At 31.6% G+C, this 22,237-nt stretch overlaps 2 protein-coding genes across 3 annotated transcripts in view; one reads left to right on the plus strand and one right to left on the minus strand.

The window, feature by feature from the left end:
• The window catches only part of LOC111690106 (thyroid transcription factor 1-like), a 250,405-nt gene that overhangs the window by 85,437 nt on the left and 142,731 nt on the right, over positions 1 to 22,237 (minus strand). The gene's annotated exons all lie outside the window — the stretch shown is intronic.
• LOC124419424 lies at positions 17,913 to 19,237 on the plus strand. 2 transcript variants are annotated; one of them, XM_046948824.1, is made up of 2 exons: positions 17,913 to 18,220; positions 18,297 to 19,237. In XM_046948824.1, the coding sequence occupies exons 1-2, from the start codon at positions 18,004 to 18,006 to the stop codon at positions 18,335 to 18,337; spliced, it is 258 nt and encodes an 85-aa protein (XP_046804780.1). In that variant the 5' UTR covers positions 17,913 to 18,003; the 3' UTR covers positions 18,338 to 19,237. The 2 variants fall into 2 exon arrangements, with proteins under 2 accessions (XP_046804780.1, XP_046804779.1); XM_046948823.1 differs by having other exon boundaries at positions 18,302 to 19,237.

Consider the following 22,237-nt stretch of genomic DNA (forward strand, 5'->3'; position numbering starts at 1 on the left):
ATTGCCGAAAATCTTCGTAATTAGAACAATATGAACGCGCAACCCTGCTCTATACGCTGGTGCATGCTCCATAGGTCGAAGTTGACCGGCATCGAGTCGGCGCTGAGTCTATACTACTATATTTAGGTACTTGAGCCGCCGCCGGAACATTCGACTTAAAGAGACTCAATTTTTTTAATGTTTTTATTAACCAGGCTATAGACTGTAACACCATTTTTTTGATTCTGTAACAAAATGAATTATTATTGACCAAATATATTTTAAAAATGTACAAAATTTGTACAAACGAATATTTTATAATTTTCAATACTCCCGATATGTATATTCGTTATTATATTTTTTTAATAGATGTGAATGTGCAATGTTGTTTCGGAACTAATTTGTGAATGTGCAATACGTTGTTTCGGAACTATTATGCTTACATTTTTTTATATTAATTATATTTTGCAAAAAAAAAATATGTAAATGTGTGTCTTCTTAATTTAAACATTTTTTATTTGTTCTCTAATATGGCTATGGCCTCCGGAAGGTTAGTGTTCTAGTGTGGTCGACCGGAGATGGTGGGTTCGATTCCCACCTGAGGCACTGGTTAAGGTGTTCACAACAGGCCCGATAGAAGCCTAGGTGTATTTCTCCGGATTTGATCCTCCTTTCAAAATAAGTAACCAATATGGCTAATACCATACCACAATTTCTTCATTAAGATTCACGAGTTACACTCTCTCTTGAGAATTAAAGTAGAATTAAAGCAGCCGCCGCCGACAATTTTAAGTCGACTTCGTTCTCTTTTATGCTCTACTTTATTAATTTGTACTCGTTTCTTAAGAGAAATTTATTTTCCACTCCTTAAATTTAAATATCGCTCGTGTGATTTCATTTCCAAAGTCGCGAGAAAAAAATATTCACAGTGTGAATGTAAGTTTTCATAATAAAGAATTTTAGTTATGTTTCTTGTTGAATAAAAGTTGGACATTTAAGTCAAAAAAGGGGGCTTTTTATAGGGGCCAGGGTCAAATGAGGCCCCAAAACTATAAAATTCGTGAGGGTTATAAAGGCTAGTATAGAATTTGGTTTTATTTACAAGCTTCGTCTCCAGTATCATACAAGATCATTTGCAAATTCTATTGAAACCTGTAGTTTGATTACAGTCGATTGGTATACTTTAAGGCGAGCAAACATAAGCAGAAACCCAAAATACCCTCCCCATTAAAGTGGTGAAGGGTATAAAGCTTTTATTGGGCTCTGCCGAATATACTCTCAGATCTTTTTAATCTTTACCAAAAAAATCATTTCATAGATTACACTGACTGTGATAAATAAGAAAAAAAACTGCTAATCGTTGTTTTTGTTTCAATCATTAACAAGCGGCGACAAAATAAACAAAAACACAATTACTCTCATTATACCCTCCACCATCATCAGTATATATAACTTTGTCATTTCGTGTGTAACACCGAGAAATATACATCTGATACCCAACAATGTATATATATTCTGGTCCTTATCAAATTCTAAGTCGATTGAGCTATGTCCGTTGGTCTTTTTTACACATTCTAATGTAATTTTCACAAAAACTGGGTAACACAATTCCATGAAAATCACCACACTTTTGTTTCTCCATGATACCGCTTGAAAATTTGCGGAATAGTTTCACAACTTCATATACCTCCCAAACAAAGTTATATATTCCCGATAAAAATGTGTTTATTTTTAATAACTTCCGTTTGAATGCAGATATCTTCACAAAATTTTACACGTTCCCACGACAATCCACAGTGGGCAGAATGGAAATTTTTGGAAATAAATCTGGCATTTCTAAACGGCTGATCCGATCGCGAATTTGGCGTGAGCGTAGCCAAGAAGTATTCGAGTTTAAGTTTTGAAGATGAACCCCGCAGATGCCCAGGGACGGAGCTGTGGCGGCTCAAAGTAGGGTACCTACGACATGTAAAATTTTAACTCGTGCCATTTTTTTGTTTTTCACCCCAAATACAAAGCGCTCGACGAGATCTTGAAAAAACATGCATGGACATACTACTTATCTCTTATAATATCCGAGTTATAGGCATTTAAAAATTAAGTAATACAAAATTTATCATACCTTGGTCCGCCTTTTTTTTGAATACCGGGCGTAATTTTGGACCAAATGGACTCAATTAGTTAGACAACAAAATTCCAATACTATACACAAAATTTCAGATCAATATCATTTACAGATCCAAAAATATACGTTTTTTTAATTTAAAAATTTCAAAAAATTTTAGATTTTTGCCGTTTTTTTTTTTTGCCCAAAATGTGTCTTAACTCTTTTATTAATAAAATAAAATTTTCTTTAGAACATATAACAATTTTATAGTTTTCTAAAAGGTATCTTTACGCAGAACGCTTTAGCGTCCTTCCGAATATGACCTATTTTTTATCAAAACTTCCAATTGGGCGACATGTTCTAAAAATCCCAAAGTTGGGATCAGAAAACTGAAAGCAGTTTTGGAAACCTCAATATGTTTTCTATTTGCTCTAAAAGTATTTTCCCAGCAATAAAAGAAATGTGGACCCTATGGACAAAAATGTAAAAAAAAATCCCATTTTGGGGTTTTCATTCCTATTTTTGGGGAATTGCGGGATGCCCTTTGACCTTTTCAATTTTTTTTTGCATTTTCTTATTTGAAATGACAAATTTAACAAGCGTTGAAGATTTCATTGAGTTTTGTTCATAAATAAAGATTTTGTCATATATTACATATTTGTTGAATTTCTAAAACTATGATTTTTATCAAAATTTTAATAGGGTAGCAGATAGCTTCAACAATTTAGTCCATATTTATCCTTAATAACTTTTTTAGTTAGATATGGAAATTCTCGATTCTTTACAGAATTTTCAAGCCAATATCTCAATTACATTCAAAAATATGTTAAAGTACGAAGAGTTGTGTTCCGTTTTATGGAGTGTATCTTCAAAAGGGCCAGAAAGAATTGAAGACATTTCAAATTATATAAAAACTACATATAGTAGAAAAGTAGACAAAACAGGCATATCAAAAATTAAAAACTTTTTTAAACTTTTTGATGTATAAAGTAAGTCTGTGGATGGAAATCAAAAGAAATTTCGATTAAAATTTTGTAGTTGGATGGAAACTACTACGGAAATCTCAACTTACAACACATCAGCAGGAGCGCCTTGCAAGTCATACGAAGACTTATGTTCAAGGTCAAAAAAAAGAGGGTCACACAAAAACTTTTTTCAATCTCAAATGAGGAAATTGCTGATACATTTAACGAAATGCTGAAAAAGGAAAACCAACCTATGGATGCCGTACATATTGCAACTATTCTTCCTAATGCATCACCAAAACGACTTTAGCGAATTGTGGAAAGTATACCAACTCCAACATCACAATCAAATATTACTGAAGAGGAAGCAATAGCGCTTATGTTGGAACTGGGTCTCAGTCGAAATAAGTACCAAATATTAAGGAAAGCTCTGCATGAAAAAGGACACAATATATTACCATCATACAATGCGATCCAGGAAGAAAACAAACTATCCTACCATCACCTATTGCTGTTAATGATGTGGAAGCTTGTATGTATATCATCTTTGCTCGAAAACACAGCATCAAGAATTGTGTCAGACTTTTCAGAATACCAACTAAGGAAAATTCATAACTGTGATGTTGTCTTAATGTGTAAGTGGGGATGTGACGGTTTATCAGCACTTCCAGAATACAAACAAGCTTGTGGAAGTCGAACATTAGCAGACTACAAAAGTGTATTTATGTCATCATTAGTGCCATTACAAATTCGTTCATATTCCCTTAATCCGGGTTCAAAATTGGATTTGAATATATAAAGGAGTCAAAGAAAACAACAAAAGATTTAGGGGGAATATTTAAAAGATGAAATAAATGCACTGGAGCCCATTTGCATAAAAATAAAGGAATTCTCTATTAACGTATGATATCAGCTAAGCTTAACAATGATTGATGGAAAGGTCAGCAATGCCATAACAGAAACTTCTTCCTTCTGGAGATGCTCAATATGTAATGAGAAAAAGTCGCAATTCTCAAATATAAACAAAAGCAGAAGTATTAATGAAGAAGTCCTGTCTTTCGGAATTTCACCACTTCATGCCAGAATACGATTTTTGGATTACTTTTTACACATAGCATACGACCTTAAATATAGAAGTGTGCCAGAGAATCTTACTAAATCAACAAAAAATAATGAAGAATTGAAAGAACTGAGAGCTGCGGAAAAAAAGCAGAATCCAAGAAGAATTTAAAGTTCAGATGGGATTAAACATCGACCAAACCACTTCCAAGTTGCGGTAGTACAAATGACGGTAATACGGCGAGAAAATTAATGGAAATCGATTTGGGGAATATACATCTGAAATTTCTAAATTACTTGTATCTCTGTATCCATGGAGGGAACTAACACCAACAGTACACAAAGTATTGTGTCATGGTCAAATATAATTGAATCGAATATTCTTCCACTTGGAGAGTTAACAGAAGAAGCCCAGGAAGCGAGGAATCGAGATTTTAAGCATGTTCAACTTTTCAGCTCAAGAAAATGCTCCAGGCAATCACAGAATGAAGATATTTTTAATAGTTTACTTCTATCTTCTGATCCTGTTCTTTCAACTATGCGAAAAAGATGGATTTGTTATGAAACTCTATCATCTCAAAACGAGGAAGATTTAAAGGAATTATATTACCTTCTGGATATGTATACCCAATATGACAGATTATTTTAGAGAAAATAAGTGGTGTTGGGAATTAACGATATAAGTAGTTTGTAAGAATTAATTGTATTATGTTTAAGATAAACAGTTCAAATAAAAAAGCTATTATACTAACTGATGATATTGTATTAAATTGTGTTTTATATTTCGGTGGGCGGGAAAGGTGGTTTGTGTGGGGTGATTTAGGTGTTGTTGTGCGTAGCTCATAATAAAATTATATTTTTTTTATTGTATATACAATGTTATAGTCTTTAATAAAATAATTAACTAAATAATATTTAAAAATTGTCCAAATATTTTATTCAACACCAAATGTATGTTCTGTCATACTTAATACTAAAATATGAAAAAAGATGAAATTAAAGGACACAGGTTTAAATGAACATTTTTATTTTTGAATGTAATTGAGATATTGGCTTGAAATTTTTTGTATTAAAATTTTGATATAAATCATAGTTTTAGAAGTTTAACAAATATGTAATATATGACAAAATCTTTATTTATGAACAAAACTCAATGAAATCTTCAACGCTTGTTAAATTTGTCATTTCAAATAAGAAAATGAAAAAAAAAAAATTTAAAAGGTCAAAGGGCATCCCGCAATTCCCAAAAATAGGAATGAAAATCCCAAAAATGGGATTTTTACATTTTTGCCCATAGGGTCCACATTTCTTTCAGGGCTGGGAAAATACTTTTGGAGTAAATGGAAAACAGATTGAGGTTTCCAAAACTGCTTTCAGTTTTCTGATCCCAGCTTTGGGATTTTAGAACATGTCGCCCAAAGTTGAAGTTTTGATAAAAAATAGGTCATATTTGGAAGGACGCAGTGGCATCATTTTCAAAATAGGACAAGTTGTTTTACCCCAAAGCGTTCTGCTTAAAGATACATTTTAGAAAACTATAAAAATTGTTATATGTTCTTAAAGAAATTTTTTTTTATTTTATTAATAAAAGAGGTTAAGACACATTTTGGGCAAAATCCGACAAAAATCTAAAATTTTTTGAGTTTTTAAATTAAAAACGTATATTTTTGGATCTGTAAATGATATTGATCTGAAATTTTTTGTATATTATTGGAAATTTTGTTGTCTAACTAACAACAAAAAATTGAGTCCATTTGGTCCAAAATTACGCCCAGTATTCAAAAAAAAAAAGGCGGACCAAGGTATGGTAAATTTTGTATCACTAAATTTTTAAATGCCTATAACTCGGATATTATAAGAGATAAGTAGCATGTTTTTTCAAGATCTTGTCGAGCGCTTTCAGAAAATATAAAAGTCTTTGTATTTGGGTGAAAAACAAAAAAATGGCACGAGTTTAAAATTTTACATGTCGTAGGTACCCTACTTTGAGCCGCCACAGCTCCGTCCCTGGGGCATCTGCGGGGTTCATCTTCAAAACTTAAACTCGAATACTCCTTGGCTACGCTCACGCCAAATTTTATCCCGATCGGACCAGCCGTTTAGAAATGCCAGATTTATTTCCAAAAAATTTCCATTCTGCCCCACTGTGCAATCGGTTCTTCACACCGGAACGACTCGGAGTTCAACGAAAACCGACCAAGGATTGTCAACCCAGCCACACCGACATTACACGTGTCGCTGCTACAACAACAACAATAACAAAATTTTACAAATTGAAGTTTAATATCAATAGAATTCATAATAAAATTTGACAGAAACCTTTTGGCTCGCATGGAACCTATGTGTGTCAAGTTTTATTGATATATTCGTATTTTTAAGCCAGCATTAAAATATCCAATATTTAACAAATATTGGATCAATTACAAATCTATTAATATAAAAGTGGTTGGTGGTGGCTATTTGGCAAATCCAAATATTGCACTCTAACTTGTTCATACATATGTTTTTTCTCATAAGCCATACCAGTTGAAACAAGTATAAATGTATAATCGAGCATAGCCATCATATGGTCGGCTATGCTCGATTATACATTTATACTTGTTTCAACACCACCAGTGAGTTTGTTCAAACTGTGGATTTATTTTTTAAATAATAAAGCATTTAAATTAGCTTAATTCGGAATATTTTTAGATATTTTGCCAAAAAAGAGATTTTTTAAAAGAGGGTTCATATTGGCGAATGGGAAAAATATAAAACTATCTTTCTAAATATTGGTAGAGACATGTTTACTTCAAAGTTATTTATGTAGAGTTTAATCGTGTTAGTAGTGTTTATGAATTTTGACCTTTAAGTCATTTGCTGTAGGGGACTTGTATTGGGGCTAGTATCAAATGGGGCCCCGATCACTACAAAAATCAGCAGTGTCATTTAAATTGACTCAGAATGTGGTTTTGAGCCGATTGGTGTACTTTTAATTGGTTTTTAGGTGTTACAAGCATTAGTGGTATAGGGTATAAGTTAAAATGGTAAACATCCATTATTTCACCCCTATATAACTGCACCCGCAGAATATGGCTTTTCAGTTCATAATTATGTTTAATATACTAGTATGTTGACAAAAAGCAGCAAAACCATGTTCCATACTAGCCTTAATGACCCTCATGAACTTTATAATTATAGGGCCTCATTGGTCCCTAGCCTCTATAAAAGGCCATCTTCAAACTTAAATATTCTCAATTTTTTTAAACAATAATTGGCTTAATATATACAAGAGATGGTACAATTCAGCTTAAATGCTCTATTATAAAAACTAAATCACTTGTTATTTTTGGAACAGGTGTAGAATATTATATGGTCGGCTTCGCCCAACTAAAATTTCTTACTTGTTATACCCTACACCACTATAGTGGGGAGGGTATTATACGTTTGTGCTGATGTTTGTAACATACAAAAATATTGGTCCAATACCCACCTTAAAGTATACCGATCGATTCAGAATCATTTTTTGAGTCGATTAAAACATGTCCGTCCGTCCGTCTGTCCGTCTGTCCGGCTGGCTGTCCATGTAAACCTTGTGCGCAAGGTACAGGCCGCAATTTTCAAGATAATTTTGGATGAAATTTGACCAAGCATGTTTTTTTGGCACAGGGACGAAGCCTATTGAAAATGGTTGAAATCGGTCCATTATTTCACCTAGCCCCCATACAACCGTACCTCCCGATTTGAACTTTTTATGCTATAATTACGTCAAATATTCTGCTATCTCTCTAAAAATTGGCACAAATAAGTTTTATATAAGTATAAATCATACTGCAGATTTTCGTAAGGATCGGCCTATATTTGACCCTAGCCCCCATACAAACCCCCTTCAAAAAATGACTTAAACGTATAAAATTGACTTGTAACCATTTGTATCGCAATGAAACTCAACAAAACTAACTATTATTTAGAAAATATATCCTTTTCCCAAATTTACCGAGGATCGGCCCATATTTTGACCTATATAAAGCCTTATTTAGAAATTTTAGTTTTTTATTAATAAATGGCTTAAATATTTTGGAATTATGATAATATTCAACATAAAAGTTTCTTTACAAAAATAAGATAATTTGATGAAATTTGGACCAAGCACAATTTTGGCACAAATACGAGGCCTATTGAAATCGGTCCATTATTTTAACTAGCCCCCGTACAACCGTATCTCCCGATTTGTGCCGTTTATGCCATAATTACGTCAAAAATATTAAAATACGAAAATTACGTCTAAAAATTGGCACAAATAAGTTTTATATAATTATAAATGACACTGCAGATTTTCGTAATGATCGGCCCTTATTTGACCTTACCCCCCATACTTACTCCCCTTCAAAAATGTCTTAAACCATTTGTATCGCAATGAAACTAAACAAAACAAAGTGTTATTTAACAAGTAAGAGTGCTGTGCCGAATATTATAAACCCTTTACCATAGTGTATTTTAAACATATTAGTTTTATAATGTTTTTCCCGACTACATTATTATTACACCAAAAGCAAAACAAAATGAACAACAACAACGCTAAACGAAATAAAAAACAAAATACACAAGGCGTCTAAACCAACAGACATCTAAACATACATAACGAAAACACAGAAAAACAAAAACAAAATAAACAACGCAATAAAACCAACCTAAGTACATCCAAATATACGAACAGAATTCACAGAACAGAAACAAAACAAAATACACAACTATTGAGTTGTGTATTTGGATGCCAACAGCATCCAAACATACAAAACAAAATACACAGCTGAATAAAACCAAATACATCTACACACACGTGTACATCTTTTTCTAATGGAATGGAACTGATGCTAAAATTGGTGAAAGATCGGGAAAATCTCCATATTTTGAATAATGCAATTCTTTCATGACATCTTAAGGGTGGTCACTTCCGCATTGCCGGAAGATTGATTTCATCTGATGTTGGGACTTGTCACCCCCTTCTATTGACTTTTGACCACTGATTGATTTTTATTGTCGGGGTTCGCATTGGGGATTTAATCCTATGCGGCCTATCATTCCGCAACGGGGCTGCTATGGCAAGAGATTAGATAGCTCGAGTACTTCAAAAAAGTGCTTCTACATGGACCGGACATCCATGTACAAAAATTGCTACCTGAGTTCTTCATTGAGGAATTCAGGGGAGCATGGTAGACCATCTCTTGACTACCCAGTGGATGAAAAAGACCACCGTGAGATAAGGACGTCAAGACAGGTGCTCATGTTAAATCTTTCAACATTCATCCATACTCTTCTTACAAAGGTGAAGGGCATAGATAATACACATAGATTGAAAACTCAAGCTTTCTCTCTTCACACTTACATGTTCTGTGTGAATTCAACACAAAACTACAACAACAAATATTCAATATTTCAAAATTCGCACGAAAAACGATTCGGACACAAACACACATTTTTTTGCAATTATTTTAATATAATTTCTTTTTATACCCTACACCACTATAGTGGGGAGGGTATTATACGTTTGTGCTGATGTTTGTAACATACAAAAATATTGGTCCAATACCCACCTTAAAGTATACCGATCAGAATCATTTTTTGAGTCGATTAAGACATGTCCGTCCGTCCGTCTGTCCGGCTGGCTGGCTGTCCATGTAAACCTTGTGCGCAAGGTACAGGCCGCAATTTTCAAAATAATTTGATGAAATTTGGACCAAGCATGTTTTTTGGCACAGAGACGAAGCCTATTGAAAATGGTTAAAATCGGTCCATTATTTCACCTAGCCCCCATACAACCATACCTCCCGGTTTGAACTTTTTATGCCATAATTTCGCCAAATATTCTGCTATCTCTTTAAAAATTGGCACAAATAAGTTTTATATAAGTATAAATGACGCTGCAGATTTTCGTAAGGATCGGCCTATATTTGACCCTAGCCCCCATACAAACCCCCCTTCAAAAAATGACTTAAACGTCTAAAATTGACTTGTAACCATTTGTATCGCAATGAAACTCAACAAAACTAACTGTTATTTAGAAATTTACCGAGGATCGGTCCATATTTGACCTATATAAAGCCTCATTTAGAATTTTTAGTTTTTTATCAATAAATGGCTTAAATATTTTGGAATTATGGTAATATTCAACATAAAAGTTTCTTTACAAAAAATAAAAATTTTATAAAAGTAAAAATTGTAAAAATATAGTCATGGTGTAGGGTATCATATGGTCGGCCATGCCCGACTATACTTTCCTACTTGTTGACATCTGAGTTAGTTTTTTTGGAGAAAGTTGGCTCTCTAGTTTATTCTATGGATAAAAAGAAGTAGAGAATTTGTAAGACATTTTAACTTTTATAATTTTAATATAATTTTTTATAATATACATATTTTAAAATGGAGAATACAGATTTTGATAGCGGTGACATTATAATGGACCATACATATGCAGTTACCCCAACGATATCTCATGCTTTAAAAAGAAATGGAATTATTTATTAAAAGAATAAAAAATGTATATCGCCATCATCGTAAGTATTTTTGTAGTAATATTTGGATTAATGGTGGACCTGTAATATTTCAATTATAGAGAAAGTCTTAGTGATTTGAATTGATCTCAAGGAAGTGTTGAAGGCAAGAGTGAAATCGATGGGGACTATTCTATTCTCTTTTATAACTTGAATATAGCCGAAAAGCGTCTGGGATCAGATTATTTACTGAATATGGGTGGTATTGTAGCCTAATGTAAAATTTGCTTAAACAAATGTTAAAGTCTCTATACATGTTAGTTCAAATTTTATCCGGCACCTGAAATTTTATCAAAAAAATAAGGAATCGTTAAGTGATGAAAAGTCTGCAAAAAGTTTTGATAATCATGTATTGATGTTTTTAGCCGCCACATGCAGTCTGCTTAGTTTGGTTGAATCACCTTAATTTCAAAATTTGTGCAAAGGAAATATATTGGACTATAATCATGCAGTCTGAGTATTAAATACTACAGCAGAGCTGAAAAAATTGATTATTACTGCACTACTGTATATGTTTGGTCATCTCGACAGAGATTGTTTTCGGATACACTTGCATTACATTAAACAGGACACGTTTGAAAGAAGGCACATCGTTTTGGCATACCGACGGTTGGCTAAAGCCCACACTTATAAAAAATTGCGGAAACTGTAAACCAAATCCACAGGGAGTTTGGAATATATAGCAGTAAAATTATATTGACGATAACTGATAACGGGTCCAACTTTTGCAAGGCTTATAGAGAGTTGGGCGTGCCAGGTAAAAATCGACACATGTAATTAATGTCTTGTATGATTTATAATGGTTTAATATATAACGTGTAATTTGATAAGATATCAATTCGGATGATGATGATGACGATTATAATAATGAAAATAATAATGAGATAAATATTGAAAATATGACATTGCCTCACCACTTTAGGTGCGCCAGTCATACGCTAAATCTCCTATAAAATACAGATTTTCTATAGATCATAAAGCCTTATGAAAGCAAGCTATTACACGGTAGCAACAATATTTTGTTACTGAGTAATTTATCATAAATATTATATTTTATTTCTTCAAATGCAATAATATTTGGAAAAAATGTAACCGTCCAAAAACGGCTGTAATAATTCGAAACATTTTGTCTTCATCTTTAAAAACACCAACAATCGTACTTTGGAATTCTCTTTTTGATAGTACTAAATGCTTGCTAATGCATAAAGATAAGTTTACCGTTTTATGCACAAATTTAGGAGTTGCAAAATTTAGTTCGCTTGATATCGAGTACTTAGAGCGACATGTAAGGAGAGGAATTTGTGGCGAACTAGTAAAAGGGTTATTTAAAAGATTCCAAGTATTTTTTTAATGTTAAAAAAACAACTAATTATAATAAATATAATAATTAAATAAATAATTTTCATAAAGTAGATAAAGATGCAGAAGATGCTATCAAGCTTAGTTTTTTACCCGTTCTACATCAAACCGAACCACATATAACTGCAGATGTATTAATACAGATGTTTGTTGAGCACGCATCAATGTGTTCTTCAGCATCCCAAGAAATTACAATTGAAAAAAGCAACGATGATGTAGGATATTTGGACTTTGGGAAAATTGATAGTAAGTGAAAACAATATTAAAATAATTGGTTTATTAACATCTTTAATATTAGGGCCTTTAACCTTTATTCAAAAAGAAGGTATACAAAATGAAATACATGCCTTCCTTTTAACACGCATTTGCCTTCTTCTGCTCCAGTAGAACGTTTATTTTCTTTTAGCAGAATGGTGGACTCTCCTCGGAGAAATAAATTAAGTGATTCCAATTTCGAAAAACTTGTTTTACTTAAAGCCAATAATGGCAAATTTTTTCTGTATTGTTTATTTCTGTTTTAATTGTAATTGTGTAATTTTTTTATTTACATACCTTTTTTACAACTTTTCTCCTTAAATATAATCCCCTATTAACTTAAATTTTCAATTGAGTGAAACATTTCTTTTTTGAAAACAAAAATACTTTTTGAACTAATAATTTAGTGTAGATTTTTTTTCCACTAGGCTGTAAAAACAAATATTTTAACTATTTTTAAAATATTTGTTATTAAAAGTTTTAAATATCACTATCACTATTATTGAGTCAAGCGTATATTTTTCAATTCATCACTAAACTAAACGGGAGATTTTCCCGTTTTTCCTACCGAAAGCGTGGACCATCTGTCCTTCCTCAGTTTTAGTTGACTCAATTATTTTCTCCTAGGACCAAAAAAACTGGAAAAAACAACATGGAAAATAAAAAGATGAAAGTTACGGTGCAGGAACTAAATAACCCAGTACCGGCGGAAAGTGTTGATCCACTCGCGAGTCACGTGTCATCGTCATCCTGCAATCGTGAGCAAAATACTACTAAGGAGGTGGTAACTTGGCCTCCGTGGCGGACAATGCGTCAAGTGTGTAGTATGCCATTGCACAGTGGGGCAGAATGGAAATTTTCTGGAAATAAATCTAGCATTTCTAAACGGCTGATCCGATCGGGATAAAATTTGGCGTGAGCGCAGCCAAGGAGTATTCCAGTTTAAGTTTTGAAGATGAACCCCGCAGACGCCCCAGGGGCGGAGCTGTGGCGGCTCAAAGTAGGGTACCTACGACATGTAAAATTTTTAAACTCGTGCCATTTTACCCAAATACAAAGATTTTTATATTTATCTCTTATAATATCCGAGTTATAGGCATTTAAAAATTTAGTGATACAAAATTTACAATACCTTGGTCCGCCTTTTTTTGAACACCGGGCGTAATTTTGGACCAAATGGACTCAATTTTTTCATGTTTTTTCCATTAATATACAAACAATTTCAGATCAATATCATTTACAGATCCAAAAATATACGTTTTTTAATTTAGAAATTCCAAAAGTTTTAGATTTTTGCCGTTTTTTTGCCCAAAATGTGTCTTAACTCTTTTATTAATAAAATAAAATTTTCTTTAAGAACATATAACAATTTTATAGTTTTCTAAAAGGTATCTTTACGCAGAACGCTTTGGCGTAAAAAACTTGTCCTATTTTTTGAAAATGTTGCCACTGCGTCCTTCCGAATATGACCTATTTTTTATCTAAACTTCAACTTTGGGCGACATGTTCTAAAATCCCAAAGCTGGGATCAGAAAGCAGTTTTGGAAACCTCAATATGTATTCTATTTACTCCAAAAGTATTTTCATAGCCCTGAAAGACAAGTGGACCCTATAGGCAAAAATGTAAAAAATCCTATTTTTGGGATTTTCATTCCTATTTTTGGGAATTGCGGGATGTCCTTTGACCTTTTCAATTTTTTTTTTTTTCATTTTCTTATTTGAAATGACAAATTTAACAAGCGTTGAAGATTTCATTGAGTTTTGTTCATAAATAAAGATTTTGTCACATATTACATATTTGTTAAATTTCTAAAACTATGATTTATATCAAAATTTTAATAGGGTCGCAGATAGCTACAACAATTTAGTCCATATTTATCCCTTAATATCTTTTTTTTGTTAGATATGAAAATTCTCGACCCTTTACAAAAAATTTCAAGCCAATATCTTAATTACATTCAAAAATATGTCCATTTAAACCTGTATCCTTTAATTTTATATTTTTCATATTTTAGTATTAAATATGACAGAACATTTTTATACCCTACACCACTATAGTGGGGAGGGTATTATACGTTTGTGCTGATGTTTGTAACATACAAAAATATTGGTCCAATACCCACCTTAAAGTATACCGATCGATTCAGAATCATTTTTTGAGTCGATTAAGACATGTCCGTCCGTCTGTCCGGCTGGCTGGCTGTCCATGTAAACCTTGTGCGCAAGGTACAGGCCGCAATTTTCAAGATAATTTGATGAAATTTGGACCAAGCATGTTTTTTGGCACAAGGGCGAAGCCTATTGAAAATGGTTGAAATCGGTCCATTATTTCACCTAGCCCCCATACAAACGTACCTCCCGATTTGAACTTTTTATGCTATAATTACGTCAAATATTCTGCTATCTCTCTAAAAATTGGCACAAATAAGTTTTATATAAGTATAAATGACACTGAAGATTTTCGTAAGGATCGGCCTATATTTGACCCTAGCCCCCATACAAAAAATGACTTAAACGTCTAAAATTGACTTGTAACCATTTGTATCGCAATGAAACTCAACAAAACTAACTATTATTTAGAAAAATATCCTTTTCCCAAATTTACCGAGGATCGGCCCATATTTGATCTATATAAAGCCTCATTTAGAAATTTTAGTTTTTTATCAATAAATGGCTTAAATATTTTGGAATTATGGTAATATTCAACATAAAAGTTTCTTTACAAAAAATAAAAATTTTATAAAAGTAAAAATTGTAAAAATATACTCATGGTGTAGGGTATTATATGGTCGGCCATGTCCGACTATACTTTCCTACTTGTTAAATCTTATATTTACCTATTTTCTATTTGTTTGCTTATCCTTATAATTGAAAGGTCCTATTATGCTTAAATTTTCAGAAATTTATAAGGTAAAAATATACAGGTAATGATAATTTCGATTCATTCACTAATAAGAAATATCAATGACTGAATTACAGGTTATAGTAATATAGTCCTAAATGTTAATAGGTAGACAGTTCGTAATTTTTTACTTTGGAATACCTGTATCGGAAATAACAAGAATTGGTATATAAGTAAACTTCTCAGATTTTAAGTACCATATTTAATAAATCTACAATGAAGATTACATTAAAGTACGAAGAGTTGTGTTCCGTTTAATGGAGTGTATCTTCAGAAGGGCCAGAAAGAATTGAAGACATTTCAAATTATATAAAAACTACATATAGTAGAAAAGTAGACAAAACAGGCATATCAAAAATTGAAAACTTTTTAAAACTTTTTGAGGTAAAAAGTAAGTCTGTGGATGGAAATCAAAAGGAATTTCGATTCAAATTTTGTAGTTGGATGGAAACTACTACGGAAATCTCAACTTACAACACATCAGCAGGAGCGCTTTGCAAGTCATACGAAGACTTATGTTCAAGGTCAAAAAAGAGGGTCACACAAAAACTTTTTTCAATCTCAAATGAGGAAATTGCTGATACATTTAACGAAATGCTGAAAAAGGAAAACCAACCTATGGATGCCGTACATATTGCAACTATTCTTCCTAATGCATCACCAAAACGACTTAAGCGAATTGTGGAAAGTATACCAACTCCAACATCACAATCAAATTTTACTGAAAAGGAAGCAATAGCGCTTATGTTGGAACTGGGTCTCAGTCGAAATAAGTACCAAATATTAAGGAAAGCTCTCCATGAAAAAGGACACAATATATTACCATCATACAAGGCGATCCAGGAAAAAAACAAACTATCCTACCATCACCTATTGCTGTTAATGATGTGGAAGCTTGTATTGATATATCATCTTTGCTCGAAAACACAGCATCAAGAATTGTGTCAGACTTTTCAGAAGACCAACTAAGGAAAATTCATAACTGTGATGTTGTCTTAATGTGTAAGTGGGGATGTGACGGTTTATCAGCACTTCCAGAATACAAACAAGCTTGTGGAAATCGGATATTAGCAGACTACAAAATTGTATTTATGTCATCATTAGTGCCATTACGAATTCGTTCATATTCACTTAATATATCATCGTCAAGTATGAGAAATTCATTTGAAGATATATGGATCAATACAACTCCGGGTTCAAAAAATTTTTGTAGACCCATTGGATTTGAATATATGAAGGAGTCAAAGAAAACAACAAAAGATTTAGTGGAATATTTAAAAGATGAAATAAATGCACTGGAGCCCATTTGCATAAAAATAAAGGAATTCTCTATTAACGTATCATATCAGCTAAGCTTAACAATGATTGATGGAAAGGTCAGCAATGCCATAACAGAAACTTCTTCCTTCTGGAGATGCTCAATATGTAATGAGAAAAAGTCGCAATTCTCAAATATAAACAAAAGCAGAAGTATTAATGAAGAAGTATTAATGTCTTTCGGAATTTCACCACTTCATGCCAGAATACGATTTTTGGATTACTTTTTACACATAGCATACGACCTCAAATATAGAAGTGTGCCAGAGAATCTTACTAAATCAACAAAAAATAATGAAGAAAATAATGAAATTGATTTTGAAATTACTTCAAAAATAACTGGAATCGACAAGGAGTTGCTTCGAAGAGTTAACACTATTTTAATGGCACTGAATAGTAAACATAAAATTAATGGAAATCGATTTGGGGAATATACATCTGAAATTTCTAAATTACTTGTATCTCTGTATCCATGGAGGGAACTAACACCAACAGTACACAAAGTATTGTGTCATGGTCAAATAATAATTGAATCGAATATTCTTCCACTTGGAGAGTTAACAGAAGAAGCCCAGGAAGCGAGGAATCGAGATTTTAAGCATGTTCAACTTTTCAGCTCAAGAAAATGCTCCAGGCAATCACAGAATGAAGATATTTTTAATAGTTTACTTCTATCTTCTGATCTTGTTCTTTCAACTATGCGAAAAAGATGGATTTGTTATGAAACTCTATCATCTTAAAACGAGGAAGATTTAAAGGACTTATATTACCTTCTGGATATGTATACCGATATGACAGATTAATTTATAGAAAATAAGTAGTGTTAGGAATTAACTATATAAGTAGGTTGTAAGAATTAATTGTATTATGTGGGCGGGAAAGGTGGGCGGGAAAGGTGGTTTGTGGGGTGATTTAGGTGTTGTTGTGCGTGGCTCATAATAAAATTATATTTTTTTATTGTATATACTCTAGTGAGTAGAAGTTGGTTAAAATACATTCTAGAAGATCTTCCCTTATTTTCGTTTATTTAAATAAAAATAATATAACAAAGAATTAAAAGCATAATAAACAATTTGCGAAGTTTTCAAATATATAGATGTATGCCTAGTACAAGCCGTAGAAGCATAAAAAATACTATAATAATTTGTGGACAGTGCAAATTAGAAGTTAAAGAAGAAAAAGAGAATAGCATAGAATGTGATAAATGTGGAAAAATTTTTCATGTAATATGCACAAAGTTAGATAAACGTCAGTATGAACAATTGTTGAAAAAACAAGAAGAAGAATACGTTTGTCATAAATGTGTTAATGTTGACAATAGCAGTACAGTTGGAGAAGAACTGCAAGTGATCAAAACACAACTCAAAAAACTTGATCAGCTGTATAATTGCAAACACTATGAACTTTATGTCATCAAAATTTGATGAAATTTTAAAAAGTCTAAATGAAAATAAAAAAAAGATACAATTAATTGAAAAAGAAAATTATAAGCTTAAAAATGAAATTATTACATTGAAGAATTCGGTAAAAATGTTGAATGATCAACGCGTAAAAAATGATTGTCTTATAAGCGGTGTAAAGGCGGAAACTGAAATTGGTGCAGCTCAAGCTGTTATTAATTTATCTAAAAATGTTTGTGTGGATTTAGAAGAAGCTAACATAGAAGATGCTTACTTTTTAAAAAAGAAGAATTCTGCTAATCCGAAACAAGCTCTAGTGGTGAAATTCAGTTCCAAAGTGTCAAAAGATAAGCTTATGGCTGCTAAGTCGAAATTTAAAGACAACGAAAGTACAAAAAACGTCTTTGTTAACGACTATTTAAGCAAAGAATCTCTTGAGCTTTTCAATTATGCAAAAACTTTGAAATCTATTGGGTATCACTCTATCTTCACAACTGGAGGGAGAATTTATGCAAGAAAAGTAGCATTTGGAAGGGGCAAAGTCATTAAGTGTGAAGAAGATGTTGATAATATACTTTTAGAAGCCACAACAAAAAATATAAGAATGTCAAAATCAAAACGTCAACAAGAAGTTCCAGATGAAGATTCTAATTGTTCTGATGAAGAAGCACAATCTCAATTTATGTCGCCAGTCTAAATTATGTATCTTATCTTATTTTTGTTTTATAACTAATCTTTTCTATGATTTCACAAACAAATTATTTCTCGAATATAGAATCTTTTGATAATTATATAAAAAAATTAAATTTGAATACCTTTAATATTATTTCTATAAACATAAGAAGCATTTCATCCATTGGCAAGTTTTTGAAGTTTAAAGAATTAATAGCACAGTTTGAAATTTTACCCAATATTATTGCTGTTCAGGAAACTTGGTTTCATTCAAATCTTAAACAAATATACAATATTCCTGGATACAATTCAATTCATTGTTGTAGATCTGATGGCTACGGTGGAAGTTCTCTTTATATAAAAGAAAACCTTCAATATGTTGTTGACTACTGTGAAAGTAAGCAGTTTATTGAAGCTATTCAAATATCTTTGCAATGCATTAAAATAAATGGAAAATCACTAAAAATTTGCACATTTTATAGGTCACAAAAATGTGACATAAATGCATATTATCTATTTATTGAAAATATGTTAAACATTAACCCTCGTTCACCTGTCATTATAATTGGAGACGCAAATATTGATCTGTTAGATGATACCTTGTCAGCTGATCTTTTAAATACTCTATTACATTATGATATCCAAAATTGTCATACAATGGTTACGCGTCCAACTAGTGGCAAATCGATTGATCATCTAACAAAACTCAATGAAATCTTCAACGCTTGTTAAATTTGTCATTTCAAATAAGAAAATGCAAAAAAAAATGAAAAGGTCAAAGAGCATCCCGCAATTCCCAAAAATAGGAATGAAAATCCCAAAAATGGGATTTTTACATTTTTGCTCATAGGGTCCACATTTCTTACAAGGCTGGGAAAATACTTTTGGAGTTAATAGAATACATATTGAGGTTTCCAAAACTGCTTTCAGTTTTCTGATCCCAGCTTTGGGATTTATGAACATGTCGCCCAAAATTGAAGTTTTGATAAAAAAATAAGTCATATTCGGAAGGACGCAGTGGCAACATTTTCGAAAAAATGTTTTTTACGCCAAAGCGTTCTGCGTAAAGATACCTTTAAGAAAACTATAAAATTGTTATATGTTCTTAAAGAAAATTTTATTTTATCAATAAAAGAGTAAGGACAAATTTTGGGCAAAAAAAACGGCAAAAATCTAAAATTTTTGAATTTTTAAATTAAAAAACGTATATTTTTGGATCTGTAAATGATATTGATCTGATATTTTTTGTATATTAATGGAAATTTTGTTGTCTAACTAACAAGAAAAAATTGAGTCCATTTCCTTTTCAAAAAAAGGCAGAAAAGGAATTTCGACACTATTCACTATAAAATTTTAGTATTTATATTAATACTAGCTTTTTGTACCCGGCGTTGCACGGGACTTTAAATGATTTATTATATTAATTCTATAGATCAATTAATATTGTCTTTGCTTTTTACCCCTAAAATTAATATATCGAAATTTAAATCTACATTCAAATTACATAATTCATAACAACTTTTACAAAATTTACCATAACCACACATTTTCTCCTTTTACAAAATTCGTTCGGCTTGGGTGGTAAAAAATTACCTTTAAAATAATAATAAGTTTATCGCGTTCAGTATTTAGTCCCTTTTTGTTTTTTTTTAAATAATGATGTAACCAATTGAAACTTCTAATACACATACACGAAATCTAATAGATTTCATTTAAAATCTAGACCGCACAGTGGTATAGGAAAAAAAAAAGAGGGAAATAATTCAGTAACTTCTAAACGGTTAATCCGATTTTAATGAAATTTGGTATGCACAAAGAGGAGGTGTTGTCGAGTTTAAGTTTTGAATTTGGACCTTATAGGCCAACCAGGGGCCCGGCGGGGGGTCCTCAAATTAGGACACCTCGGCTATGTTAAATTTTTAAAACGATCCTATTTCTTCATTTGAGTTCCGATTTAAAAAAAATTTCGTATATAGAATCTCCTCATCGAGCACTATAAAAAATGTCGTCATAGCAGTAAATTATCTCTTATAGTTTAGGAGATATTCGCATTTGAAAATTAAAATTTTTACCGTTCTTACTTTAGTTTTTCGATAATAGCGGGTCCAAATATTCCCGATTTTCGCCATTTCTTTTTGTTATTCGCTTAACAGCAAGTTTATATATCAAGCAGTGAAAGAATTATGTAAAAATCATGACTGAGTCCAAAGTTATAGGCATTTTAATTTAAAAAATTAAAAAAAGGCGATTTTTTGCCATTTTTTTGGGAAAAAAGTATCTTTTTCTTTTTAAGTTATCTAAAAAGTTTCTGAGAAGATGTATTTAGAATTTATACTTTTTGAAAAGCTGACTTTACATAAAATACGATAAATGAAACAAAACCTAAAAATTTTTGATACCGAGGGGACCAGGTCCATCCAAAAAACCCTATTTTTTTATAGAAAATTCAATTTTGAGCAAAAATTCTCAAATCGCATAGTCGATATCAAATTATAGTGACCTGTTTTATATGACCCAATATGTTCTTAATCATTTTGTAACGGGTTTCGATAACCCCGCCCCTGGTATGGATATAATAGGCAAAAAACCAAAAAATCCCATTTTTGGGATTTTTTAAAACTTTTTTGGGAATTCCGGGATTTCTAATAAGAAAATTCGAACTTTTTATTTAATTTTAGATTTTGAGTAAAAAAATCTACCTAACTGTAAAATTTCATCAAAAAATATTCATAAATAAAATTTTTATTGCAATTTGAAAAATTTGTATCTTCGCAAAAACTGAATAAAAAACATTTTTAATTTTTAAAAAAAAAAGTATTCCGCGAATTTTTAATTTTCAAAAATTATATACAGTTTTGAAAAATAGACAAAATTACCTTTCCATTGATATATAACATGCCTACCTAATGTTTTTAAGTGACAAATTAATTAGGGAAAACTCAACATCTTTTAGAAAATTTACCTAGCACTATTATTTTCATCCATAACGTTAACTCTTAAATTTGTTACATATATTAAAAAATTTTCAGGTATTATTTTTTAAACTGTAATGATTTTTACCCCTATAGGTCACTTTAATAGGTAGCTTATTAAAGTGACCTATTGAGGAAAAATTCATTACATAAGGATACGTTAGACATATTAGGTAGAATATCATAACCCTTTAAAAAATAATTTAATTTAAGTACCTGTAATTAATATATAAGACAGGTTTATATCTGTTTGTAATTATTTGTAATTTTCTAACCATGGCGATCGTACTAAAAAAAATGATTTGTGCTCCATTTTATTTGAACACTCTTCAGCTCCTTTTCAAGATAAAGTGAACTTCTTATTGAAATATATTGAAACTGCACATAAAAATAAAGTGGATAAAACTGATATATGTAAAATTGAAAATTTTATAAACATCAGTTGATATAAATCTGAAGAGTGTTCGGTATTCCATTGCTAAATTTCGATCGAAATTTTCTGATTGGCTGGATGAATGTGTAGAAGTTGCTATTTGCGTATCAACTGTTGGTGCTCCCTGTAAGCAGTATGAGGATTTGAGCTCAAAATCTAAGAGGAAAAGGTTATCAACTTCACTAGAAACCTTATCTAAACGAAGAAGTTTCGGACACTTTTAAAGCAATGTTAAGAAAAGAAAAACAGCCTTTGGATGCCATAAAAATTGCAAATATTCTTCCAAC

This window comes from Lucilia cuprina, chromosome 4, assembly GCF_022045245.1.
Source record: "Lucilia cuprina isolate Lc7/37 chromosome 4, ASM2204524v1, whole genome shotgun sequence".
NCBI classification, from domain to species: Eukaryota; Metazoa; Arthropoda; class Insecta; order Diptera; family Calliphoridae; genus Lucilia; species Lucilia cuprina.